The sequence below is a fragment of the Neopelma chrysocephalum genome, unplaced genomic scaffold (assembly GCF_003984885.1).
Source record: "Neopelma chrysocephalum unplaced genomic scaffold, ASM398488v2 Primary Assembly neopelma1_88, whole genome shotgun sequence".
NCBI lineage: Eukaryota > Metazoa > Chordata > Aves > Passeriformes > Pipridae > Neopelma > Neopelma chrysocephalum.
Genome location: NW_020897750.1, coordinates 3,432,574 through 3,445,413, shown reverse-complemented (window position 1 = coordinate 3,445,413; position 12,840 = coordinate 3,432,574). Strand labels below are relative to the sequence as shown.

The 12,840-nt window shown below is 40.6% G+C and overlaps 1 protein-coding gene across 1 annotated transcript in view; it reads left to right on the top strand.

Moving 5' to 3' along the window:
* The first annotated feature begins 222 nt into the window (after positions 1 to 222).
* The window catches only part of HHIP (hedgehog interacting protein), a 74,683-nt gene continuing 62,065 nt past the window's right edge, over positions 223 to 12,840 (top strand). Inside the window, exons 1-2 of the mRNA XM_027692730.1 lie at positions 223 to 797; positions 7,842 to 8,037. Of these exons, the coding sequence (XP_027548531.1) occupies positions 531 to 797; positions 7,842 to 8,037 (463 nt within the window). The 5' untranslated portion in view covers positions 223 to 530. The remainder of the gene's footprint in view (positions 798 to 7,841; positions 8,038 to 12,840) is intronic.

Genomic DNA, 12,840 nt, shown 5'->3' with positions numbered 1-12,840 from the left:
GAGGGAGCGAAACATGAGAGCCCGGGCGAGCCGCAGCCGCCGCCGGCAGCAGCAGCAGCAGCAGCGGAGGGGGCATCGCCCGGCCCGGCCGCCGCCGCAGTCCCGCCGCGGGGACACCCTTCCTATGGGACGACAAGTGAAGGGCTGCTGCTGCCGCCGCCCGCTGCCCGGCCCGCCCCGAGCCTCGGCGCCTCGGCGCGGCAGCGGCAGCTGCTAAAACCTGTGCCGCTCGCACAACTTCGCCGGCTTCGAGCATCCTCCCGCCGGGGGCTCGGGGGGCTCGGTCCCCCGCTCCTGCCTCTTCGCGTCCGCCTTTTTGGAAGAAGCGAGGGGTGGCCGAGGTGCTGTTCCTCCGTCGGCTTTTTAACCGCTACTGTTATTATTCTCCTCCAGACTTTCCCCTTCTGGGGGAGGGAGGTGGTTTCCTGATCTGAAGTGCAAAGAAAAGTCAGTGGGATTCCCCTCCTTCCTTCTCCCCCCACCCACCCCCCCCATCCCCGGTTTGGGTGCATTCACACGCTCCCTCAGGCATGATGCTCAAGATGCTGCCGTTTAAGCTGCTGCTGGTGGCCGTGGTTCTGTGCTTCTTCGAGGGGGATGCCAAGTTTGGGGAGAGCGGCGCCCGGAGGAGAAGGTGCCTCAACGGGACCCCGCCGCGGCGGCTGAAGAAGCGGGACCGGCGGGTGCTGTCCCCGGAGGCCCCGGGCGGCGGGGAGGCGATGTGCCGCGGCCTCTACCCACGCCTGTCCTGCTGCTCCCGCTCCGAGCCGCAGGGGCTGCCGCACGCCGAGGCGAAGGTAGGCACCACCTGGGGCTGCGCTGGGCTGTGGGTGGGGGGAGATTTTTGGAGTTGTTTCCCTATTTTTTGCGTGGAGCCACGCACCGGCCGCGAACCTGCCGCGTTTCCCACGCGGGTGGGGGCGATGCCGCGGCGGGGGGCGACCGTTCCTGCCCGGGGGGCGAGGGCGCGGCAGGGACGCGGTCCCGGCGCGGGGCTGCTTCGTCGGGAGGCGCGGGGAGCGCGGCAGGTCCTCGCCCTGGAGGGGACAGGCGCCCCGCGGGGGGAGCGCGGTGCCGGCCGGCGGCTCTGCCGGCGAGTTACTTCTTGTCCGCAGCGCCGGAGTTTCTGGCGGTGGCCCCGGCCCCGTCCCGGTGCACCGGGGCCGGGCCGCCCGCAGGTACCGCTGCCCGGGCGCGGCTGCGGGGAAGGGCGGAGGAGCCGGGAGGGCTCCGGCCGCCGCCCGGGCAGCGGCAGCGGAGGGGGCTCTGCCTTCGCCCGGCGGTGCCATCCGGCTTGGCTTTTTTTCTGGGGTGAAGACTCGTGTCCGGTTTGCTCCGCAGGAGCAAAGTTAGGAGGGGGTTTGGATTGCGACTGGTGCCGCTGTAGCAACACTCCGTGATCTCCAGCCGCCTCGGGGCCCGGGTGCTACTCACAGTTACAGGTACCAGCGGCGAAAGACCCCTGAAGTCTCCGCTGCAGGACTCCGGTCTCACGGCTCTCGCTCAGGACCGGTGCCTCGCACCAGGTGCCGTGAGACACTCTGCCTTTTCACATTACCTGGCAGCCTCTCTGCCCAATTTCAAGCTGCGGTCATGTGAAGGGAAGCACCTCCTCTGCCCACCGATTTCTTAAAATCGTCAAGTTCTCTGCATCCTTTAGCAAGTTAAATTCTGCTTATCAGCCTGTTGCTTAGATTTTCAAACGCGTGGGTACCTAACCCGGCAGGACTGTGTTTGATAAGCTCTGCTGTGATGGCCAGTGCCGCATCCAGGGGTACGCACAGGGAGGGAAGTTGCTGAATAGTGTCATTAAGAGTCACTGCACGTGAAATAAACAATCAGGTGGTTTTTTTTATTTTTTATTATTATTATTATTATTATTCCTTTTCTTTCTTTCTTTTTTTTTCCTATTTCATCCTGGTTTAGGTTTAATTAAGAATTCCTCAGTTACAACTCTGTAGTTGTCAAGGTCTGAGAGACTCTTGGAAAACTTGTGTTTCAGTCTTGCTGGCCCAAGCATAATAAAAAAAAATACCCAGCCTGAATCGAATTTTTATGCTCAGTTCACGGTAGATTTCACTCCATTCTCATGTAAACAGCTTCTACGAATCAACATATGTGTCTGGGTGGTATCTCTCACTTTGTTTTGTAACAAAAAGCCATATTGCATCATTTAATTTGCTCAAGTCATGCAAATAGGAAAAAATCAATAGGACAAAAAGGGGTCGACTTATCCTCCTCCCCACTAAACTGCTGCCCACACACAGAGTCCTGTTGCTTATGGCAAAAGAATAACAACAACACCATTGTGTTTGTTAGTTGGTTCACTAATGGGTGAAACTGGAGAACATCATTCTCCTTCAGTCCCCAGCTCTGTCCAAATGTTCATGCCTTTTGAGGGAGCATTTGTCCTACCCCCTCTATTCCCAGATGAGTGAGAACTGTCTTACTGCAGGTTTTCAGCTGCAGATCTCTCTTTATTCATACCATATGCAGCAGCAGTTTGAGATTCAAGGCAGATATATTTCTTCATGTTGTCTAGAGACAGTGTCATTAAGCTCCTGTGTGATAATTGAATTAAACTATAAACTAACCACACACAGATAACCTGAAAGATCTAGCTGAGAAAAAGAGAAAAAAAAAGAAAAAAAAAAGAATCAAGACTGGAAAATATGTCCTTAATTCACCCTGTTTACAATGTCTTGGTGGCATATATGCTACTGAGATTATTCAGTGCTTGAAGACCCTTGTGGTAACTGGTTGAATGCAGTAAACTGGAAGTTCAATTTTGGTTAGTTTTCCATCTCAAGGCAGTTGAAGGGTTTATTCTCTTCTTACTATTCCTTTAAAAAAAAATCTTTTAATTCCTTTTGAGTGTAGGTTTTTCTTTTACTAATGGTACTAAAAACCTGACATAAGTATGAGGAAGTGACCATATATGCCACAGTATCTATTTCTGAGCTGTTGAACCTGTTTATTTGGGCTTTTTATTGGTTGTGGGTTTTTTGGTTTTGTTTTTTGGTTGTTTTTTTTTTTAATATAGATTACACTTTTTAAGGAATATTATTTTACAGGGTTGTATAATCAGACTTTTTTCACTAAAGATTAATGCTTATGGAACTCATAAATCTGCTTTATCATACCAATATATATTTAGAAAAAATGTCAAAGTGTATGTCATTTATACTTGACAGAATGAGGTGGTCATTCTGTGAAAGACATGGCAAAGTATTATGGGACACATTTGAATGTAACTTTTCTAAAAGCACATTTTTAAAGTGCGTTCTACTACAGTTCCAAAACCAGCTTTTTTTAAACTCCATGATATACCTATGTGATGGAGTGGCAATGCTATTAACAGAAACTTGAATGCTACCATCTTAAAAGAAAAAAAAATTAATTAATTGAGCATGCTCAGTAGACATTCTCATAAGAGCTTCTTGGCTAAGATGCTAAGTCTTTGAGAATTTTTGATCAAAGTATTGATCTGTGCTTATAATGAAAAGACCACCATTGCCTGCTGCTTTGGGAAGAAAAATGGAGCTACCATAATAAGCAGATACAACATTGCACTGGCTCAAGTACAATATTTGCATCCTGTTGACATTTAACTCTGTCTTTTATTTTTCTGCAATATCCCCTTGTTTTTGAAGGGCTACTACATCCCAGTCAAACATTGTAATATCAGTTTTTCTAAAAGTTTGCTTGCAGCCTGACAGGCAAAGAAGTCCTCTCTACCTTGGATGGTTTCACAGCCAAGGCTGTCAAGGAATGGGTGAAAAGTAATTGTTTTCAAGTGTGCCCTTTTACAATCATTTGTTTGCTCTGGCTCTTTCATGAACAAAGGCTATTGTTGAACACATCCAACTAAACAAATAACTCATCTTGGGGTCCCTTTAACAGCTGCCTTAGTACAATGATCTATTTAAATATTACCCTAAAATTGAAACCGAACTCTTTAATGACATAATCCAGCACTATAATACAGAAGAGGCATATGTTCAACTCAACAGCTGAACAATCTCGTCAGCACATGATTTTTAGACATAAATGCTTGTATATCAAATATGGCTTAATGCAATGACTTATTTCACTGGGTTTTTTTCTGTTAGTATCAAAATTGTACTGCCTTTCTCCAACTAGATATGACAGAGTACACAAAACAGATGACAATATTAATCATAAAGATTTTCTGTCTATTGTGTCATCTTCTGTTTCTTCTTTGCACTCTTCCTTTTGTTGATAAACCAATTTAGTATGCTATGTTTTCCTGTGCATTCCAGGATTTATCTTACCTTTAGTCTACCCATTTTACTTTCATGTGGCTAGAGATTAAAGGATGATCTTACAGATGTTGTAAATTAGTCAGCAGCAGGCATAATCATTATTAGGCATGTTGCAATAAATGTTTGGAAGTTTTACATATTTTCCAGAGCACAGTTAGTTTAAACCACTGCAGTTTGATGGTTTCACATACGACTTTAAAAATTGAAGGAGGAAATTAGTTTACATTTTTTCAAAAGACCAAAGCCATTGTCAACTTTAAGGTCACTTTCAAAGTAGACATCCAAAAAGCTTAATTCAAATAAGTGTTTCAGAATTCGCTTAAAACTGTTTTAATATACTCCAGGATAAATACATTATCAATTTACTGAAATTCAGAATAGAGAGGTTGTCCTATCTTCAAGCCAGGACAGAGTTACACATCAGACCTCACACAGAGGAAATGTTACCACCTTATTTTGCTTGAGCATTCTAAAAGTTAAGTAACATTGTACTTGATTTTCAGATAATTGATTGACTCTCTTTCCTTAATCTTCCGATTAGCTATTATATGACCAAGATTCATTCCAGAAATGACATGAGGGGGTGAATTCCTGTGGTTAATTCCTGGATAGCAGCTGCTCAGGGGGATTAGGATCCTTTTGTCTTAACTTTGAGGACTGAAATGTTGGCAAGCCTGTATCACCAGGCAACGTCAATTACGTTTTCCACAAGAAACAGTAAATTAGCTTTGCTATCCTGTAATTTATTTCCCCCCCCCTTCCTCCTCCCTCCGTACACAATGTGTTCTGGAGTCTTCCAGTAGAAGTACAGTTTTCTATCTGCATCACTGTGGAGTTAATTCAATAAGCACACTGAATAATTACCTAGTAATACCTTGAGTTTACTTGTACTTCTAAACACACCGTCATACTGCTACCACAAGAAAGCCTACTGCCTGAGATGAGCTCCCTGATGAAAACATCGGAGAGTTCTGCAAACCAGGTGATACTACTGAATGTAGGCAAGTACTTTGAAGGGTCTGTACTCAAGGTACAGTTTCCTTTGGTGGAAACACCCAAATGGGCCATTTCATCCTTACTTCAGGAGAGAAGTGACATAATGTTCTTTAAAAGTAGCATTTATGGATAGTGCTTTTAGTCATCCCCTATTGGCTTCAGACTTTGTTCTCTTTGGCAGACAATGACCTCAATGAATTATACAGGCCCCTTCCCATCAGAATCACAGCATCCCTTAATAAAGTGCAGCTCATGCAGAAGATTACCTCAGCAATCACGTCAAGTCTATTTTTTTACTACCTGGACTGCAGTCCTAGGCAGTATTAAGTCAAGCTCAAAGTTTTAGTTGTTATGTATTTTGGTTATAGTTTGTTGTAATTATCATTGTGTTTTTAGTTCTTGACTTCAAGGCATTTCCCTCCACATTTACCATATCTAGAACAACATACAAAACTCAAGAAGACTAAGGTTAACAGTTGCAATGCTATGGCTCAAATGAGCAATCTAGCAAAAAGAAACTATACTTTTTCAGGAGAGAAGAGCCTGCAGCCATGGAAAGAATTCCCAAAAAAATTCAGGACCAATGCAAACCTTCTGCCATACATGCACCATGCAATTAATTGATTACTGTCCTAGAGGTTTTTTTTTTTAAAAAAAAAGAGAGAGAGAGAAGACAAACCCTTTCCAAAATATGTGAGACAGTTATATTCTCAAGAAGGGTCTGAAGAGAGATAATAAACAATATGTGGGGCAGATGTTAATCACATTACTGAATTGCAGGTGCTATGAAGCTGAGGATAGTGTGAGAACAGATAGTCTCAAGAACAGAACATTTATTGCATTTAATGATCCTGGCAAATCTGGAGGAATTCTTTTTGACGCCAGTGGCAGCATATCGAGAATAAGGATAGAAGCCAAATGGTGTTCTAATCAGGGTCCCAACTTACAACATTAAACTTTAGTACACATTTCAGATGGCCTTTTGACAATGGTAAGACTAAATTTTCCTGGGAAGAGTTTGCCTTCTAAATCAAGGTTGTTTTAACCAGGATTTTGTTTAAATGTACAGGTCGTACATATATTGTGTAATATTTTGAATACCTATCTGTTGAAAACAATGGAAAGTGCATTTCTCTCAAGCTTTTGAAATTCATGTAGTTATGATCTGTAAATAAAAAGATGCGTTCAGAATTGTGTTATCAAAGTACAGCATCCAAGAAGAGAACAGATGTATGAGACAGCACACTCAAACATATCAGGAGCCTTCCTGCATTGAATAACTTACTTTTTCAAAAGTAAATTAGATAATTCCCCTTTAATGTTACATTGCAAGGGAATGACATTGAAAAGTCCTTCTACAAATCAACTCAGAGATATGAGCTATAACAAAACTAGCAATGTTTTCAAAATGCTATTTACAAATATTTACAAATTTTACAAACACAAATATTTACCACATTAATATTTCTTAATGTTTCTTACAGTCCTTGTTTATAGCTGTGTTAAATAAATAGCAGAAGGAACCTGAGCTTTGTTTTTGTATTGGATCAGATTGAGTCAATCTCAATGGAGGGAACACATTTCCCACTACCCACCATTGGGATGAATGATCAAAAAACAATCCATGTGGTTAACAATAGATTAACAAAGTGCACTGCATTCAAAAGCTAATAAAGACAACTATGCTGTTTTCCATTATTTTTCACGATTTGATGACATTGCGCTCCTTAGGCTCCTGTGTTTACTTAAACACATCATCAGTCGTGGTTTCATGCTTCTTCAAGTGCTATGCATACATAATATATCCTCTTTTTTTCAGGACAAAGTTACAGATTCAATATTGATGCAAACAAGATGTTACAAATTCTACTTTTTCACTTGTAGAAAGATATGTCTGAAAACACACAGGTTTTCCCGCCTCCAAGTAGTTTGCACTAGAGAGACCAAAAAGCAGAGCAGCATTTAAAGCATGAAAAATCCATGGCACCTGCTCAATTCCACAGCAGTCATTTCAGTAGCCAGGCAGTGGTGTCGTTCAAGATACACCTCTTTTACACATACCTAGACATGTTTTTCCTGATGTGTTTTGATGGTAGAACTTTAATTTTTAGCCTCTAAACACCTTACAAGTTAGATTTGTAGGTATTTCTCATAAGAGAAGTGGATAAAAGGCCTGCTGCTATAACTCCTCCTTATATACATATCTCTCTAGTTGAGAGATTGCCTATATGATTAAGAGATGGCAGGCATGAGTCTTTAAAATAACTTGAGTGCTATTATTCTTATCTGAGAAGCAAGCTCAGATAAGAAATCCTATAGAATCTTATGTAAGGTTCTTATAGAATCTTATGTAAGAAATCAGAGAAATGAAAATCTCACCGTACTAATGGCATATCGCACATTTCATAATAATAACTTTTGCACTTGAAACAAAATGCATTGATACTAACTGTATTTGTCCCACTAGCATTGTTTATTACATTAGGTCATGCAGTCTTCCTTTGTGTAAGATGGGGAAACAGATCATATGTTTATTTGTCTCTGGTTTGTGGCTTGCAGATACTTTCTGTTACCAACAACACAGAATGTGCGAGGCTACTGGAGGAAATCAAATGTGCACACTGCTCACCTCACGCTCAGAACCTATTCCACTCACCTGAGAAAGGGGAAACAGCTGAAAGAGAACTAACTCTTCCCTACCTGTGCAAAGACTATTGTAAAGAATTCTATTATACTTGCAGAGGTCACATACCAGGTAAAACCTACAATAAAATACGGGGCTAAAAGATGTCTGTTTTGATATGTTGATATTGTCTGAGCGGTTATAGATCCGACTTTTAATTGGGAAAAATTCCCATTTATATTCAGGGGATTTTGCCCAAGCAAAGACAGAATGTTTCAGTTTTCACAGTGCATCTTATGTAGGGAGGTAAATATTTTGAGTACTTTCTTGCCACCCTCCTGTTAAACTCTCCATGACACACACATGGCTTGATTGTTGTCAAAGGCACCTCAAACTTTTACCTTTGCTGAAATATTTGCGTGTTAATTCAAATCATGCAAACAAACAGTTGGCCATCCAAAAGGCTATTCTAAACAATAGATTGCTCTAAAATGCAAGAAATAAAAGGTCCTGGCTGTTTGCTTTAGACTCTAAAAGCTGATGAGTAAAGTGTTTTTTTCTGGTTTTGTTACCCTAGAAACTGATGTTTTTTTCCACAGGGTTTAAAGCCCATTGAAATCAAAGGGAGCTATTTGATAGACTTCTGTGATCTTTGAATCACTTCCAACGTGCTGTTAACGACCAAATTCTTAACTAACCTAACACTTCCTCACTGTAGTCAGTAGAGTTAGCTGGACATAACCAAAAGCAGAATTTACCCTGCCTTGTTTAAGGCAGTCACCAAATGTGTGCTATCACTTGTAACTGTATCAACAAAATAACCGCAGAAGATGGTTCTTTTAGAAACACTGTCTTAATACACTATTATGTTAAATAACATCTTTGGTATTCTCAATAGTAAATTATTTATATGTTTAAGACTGTCATTTTTAAACTATGCTTTTTTCCCTGTCCAAACACTACTTACAAACAATGCCACACAGGAGAAAATAATTAAATTGATTGAGATTTCTTTTTTTTTTTTTTTACTAGAAGACTGGAAAAAAGAGTTGATAATGAGACGAAAAATGAATTTGTGAATAGTCATTTTTTACATATGAACACATCTCTTCAATAGAATATAAACATATTTGAGTAAAGGGGATAGTTTAAGTGGATGGGATTTGGAGGAGGGTTTTTTTATTGCATGTGTACAGTGTGTACTTGTTTTCTCTGAAATCCCAAGAGCACAGGAGTTTTTTTGCAGTGTTCTTTTATTGACTTGAGAAAACATTTTGAATTGACTTACATTTTCCCTTTACTGTGGTTTAACATGTATCTCAACCCATTCAAATATGAAAATATTATTATTGTCTTTATAAACTAAGAGATGTTTCTAAGGCTTTCTTAAACCAGCTGTTTCTTGCTCTTTATCACATTCCCCAAAGCAAACCAGAATAGATCATAGTTGCCAAGACTGCCTGCTGAACAGCGATAACAGATTAGATATTCTAAATGTTTGGCCCATTTAAGAAGTCCACACAAAGACATTTTTGACATGAGTTTGTAGCTAGTGCAAATGATTATCATATTCTGCAGAGCAAGACCCTCATAGTTGTTTTGTGAAATTCTGTGTTTATGAGGAAACAATTTGTTTAATTGAAAAAAGTGAAAGAGGGAAAAGGGAGAAAGAAGGAGGAGGTGGAGGGAGGGAGAGAAAGGGCTGAGCAGCACAGGAGCTGTAGCCACAGGAACCTCGCTCCTCAGATCAACATATGTGGTGACGAATGACAAATTTATTTTTCTACAAAGTTTGTGTATATGTAAAACTGCTGAAGTGCATCAAGATGTCAAGTGCTTTTTGTGACCACCCAGGTTGCCTTGAAAGATAACCAGATGAAAGCATAACTTTAGCACTGGGCAGAGCACTGTGCTTTGCAGGAAAAGAGCTTACATACTTCAGCATCAGTTAAAATTGGATTTTTCCTACATCAATCAAATGCTAATAATCGTTCTAAATAATTGTTCTGAAAGTAGGTTGTGCTAACAAAAAGTTGTTGCATACTTGCATCCACCAACAGGGTTAATTTGGTGACTTGACTGGTACATATGGTTCCTGATACCTATTTTAGGATTCCCAAAGATATTAATTAAGATTCAGGTCCCTCTTTTTAAGAAGATGGCCTACAGGATTTTAGTATAGTTTAATAGTCTTATACCTTCTGAAATATAAATAATTACAATAACAACTCATTTGGGGTTTCTATTTTACTTGTGAGACTCATATAGCCATAATAATATTTATTGCGAAAGACAGAAAAAAATAGAAAATGGGGAAACTGTGTTTTCAGCTTAGCCTGGAGGATTAAACAAAGAGTTGAAAATTAACAGGCCCCCAAACCCAAGGTCTCTGGCAATGATTCACTGTGCATTTGTTAAAAAGTCGAATAATTACTCTTCCTCCATTAGGGAGTGCTAATTGTTTCTGAACACCAATACAACGGAGTTTAAGGAAATTGCTGACTACAAAAATAATTTTATCCCTTAAGTCCTGCACATATTATTAGCATTTTAAGATAGCAAGCATCTTTTCTGGGATTGAAATTTTAGCACTACATATTAACCAAGACTGAGTTAGCTTCAAAAATTCATTTATTGTCGGTCTCTTTTTGCAAAGATGAAAACTGTAGCAGATGCTTGGTTAACTCTTTTGAAGACAGCAGTTTGCCCACCAGTTATGACTGTGTCATAACTTCCATTGACTTCTTTAGGAATATTCAGAGAAAAAGGGGACCCTATTCTTTCTTCAAACAGAATAATAAAAATAGCTGTTAGGATTGTGTGGATATGCAGGAGAGTGTAATGTTTCACAAAGACTATGAGATTAGAACTTCCCTGCTTCATTCCAGGTAACTGTTGTGATTATTTCTCATCTAATCTTTACTGTAAGCCTCAGTTTAAGTGATTAGTGGTGGAGACACTGGAGTTAAGTGGTTTAATGAGGTATCTTCAAACAATATGAATTTTAAGTTTTACAAGGTCATAAGGGAAGACTGTCTAATATTTATTATCAATGTAGCAAGTAAAGAAAGACATGGCTGATTCTGCCTTTGGACATAAGCAGAAACTTGATCCATGCCAGTGGAAATGGCGTATTCTAAGGAACAAACCTGTGCCACAGCCACAGTGCCATTCAAGGACATGGGAGAGATTTTGAACTGTCTGGTCTCCATTATTTTCATTTGAAAGAATGGGTTCCAGATGATTGTGGGTGAATTCAGATCCAGGCCCTGATCTGAATCCAGGCATTACAAGAACAGATGCTTGATAGGATTTTTTTAACAACAGGGGCACCCCACCCCCAAACGCTGGAATTCTAAGAAATTCTACAACTCACACAGCACTTCCAGAAGTTCTAACGTGACTGATTAATAGTCACAGTCAACATAGTCAACCTGCAGAAAAAATAGTAGTGGGTCATAATTTTGCTACTGATAACAAGGGCATCGAGGGGATTAACCCTGGCACTGCCCATGTGCAGGTACATGCAACATCTGAGTATGACAAAAGGGCCACTGGTCACTTGAAAACCAATAGGAAATGATGTAAACTACCAGTGGACTTAGTACACTTTGAAACAGTCAGTCTGGAATCATGTCTCTGATTTGGTTTTCACTGGCAGTTGAGAAGAGAGAGGCAAATGCGGGTTTTTTGTGAACAAATTCACATCTAGCTGTCAAAAGTGCAAATCAGGAAAAAAAACCCCAAAGCAGGAAAATGCTTCTTTTACACAATACTGAACTGTGTGCTCAAGGTCACAGCAGAAATAAAGCAGGTGAGCCTGATTTCCAAATGTCCTCAAAGCCAGGGTAAGTCTACTCAGATGAGCGGATGATACTCAATCCTGTGTGCAAACAGGAAAGGGAGTGAATAGGAACTTAACTTGTTGTAAAGACTGGGACACGGGCTACCACGACATTGGAGTTGTATGTCAAAGAGAAGAGGCAAGGGAATGGATAAGCAGGGAATCCAGCAAAATGGAATTTGGTGAAGGTAGGGTAGGAAGGGAGATACAGTGTGAGGAACAACTGAATGCAAATACAAATGGAGAGAGGAGGTGGAGATCAGCTCAAAGCAGAAGTTTTCCTTTGAAAAGGCTTGTAATCATGCAACTTATTCCCACAGTGTTTTATAAAGGCGAACACAGAAAGCCTTCACTGTAACTGCCTTAACTGAAAAGCCTGTCATTTGATTCTTGTTTGCAAGACAGAAAGTTTTAAAAGCACAGAAATGCAAGCCTGTGCAAAATCTGACACTTAAACATGATGTTTAATCTTCCTTTGTGATTTCAATTTTCTTTGTTAACACAGGCACTGCTCTGTCAACACGTACACAGCTGGTAGGAAATTTGTAATAATATGTATGAGTTTTAAAATAAAGTAGTAAGTACAGAAATTCACACAGGACCAAGGGTTGCAGTCCTTGTTAGGCACAGTTCTCACAGAGGACAGTGACGGAGCTGTATTTGACTGAGCAAAATGATCTTTTTTTTTTTTCCCCTCCAAACAGTTCTACTGCTTAGGGGCACTTGTCAGGGACCATTCTTCTGAACACTGTACAAATGCTGAACAAAATGGCAAACTACACTAAAGACCTTACAATCTAAGCACAAGACAGAAGACATTAAATGGCTACAAGCAGATAGGGAGTAGAAGCAAATGTTTTTCTAACTGCCTTTAGTGATTCTGTTAATATGTTAAATTGAGCATATATAACACATGCAAATTTTTTTCTTTTTTTTTTTTGTAAGTTACTATGGTTTTAATACAACAAAATAACAAAATTCCACGCTTAATACACACGTGAAACTGTATTTACAGAGGTTACATTCCTTCCTGTAATGCAACATTTTTCTCAGTTTAATTCTAACCCCATTTTTTTACAAGCATTTTTAAT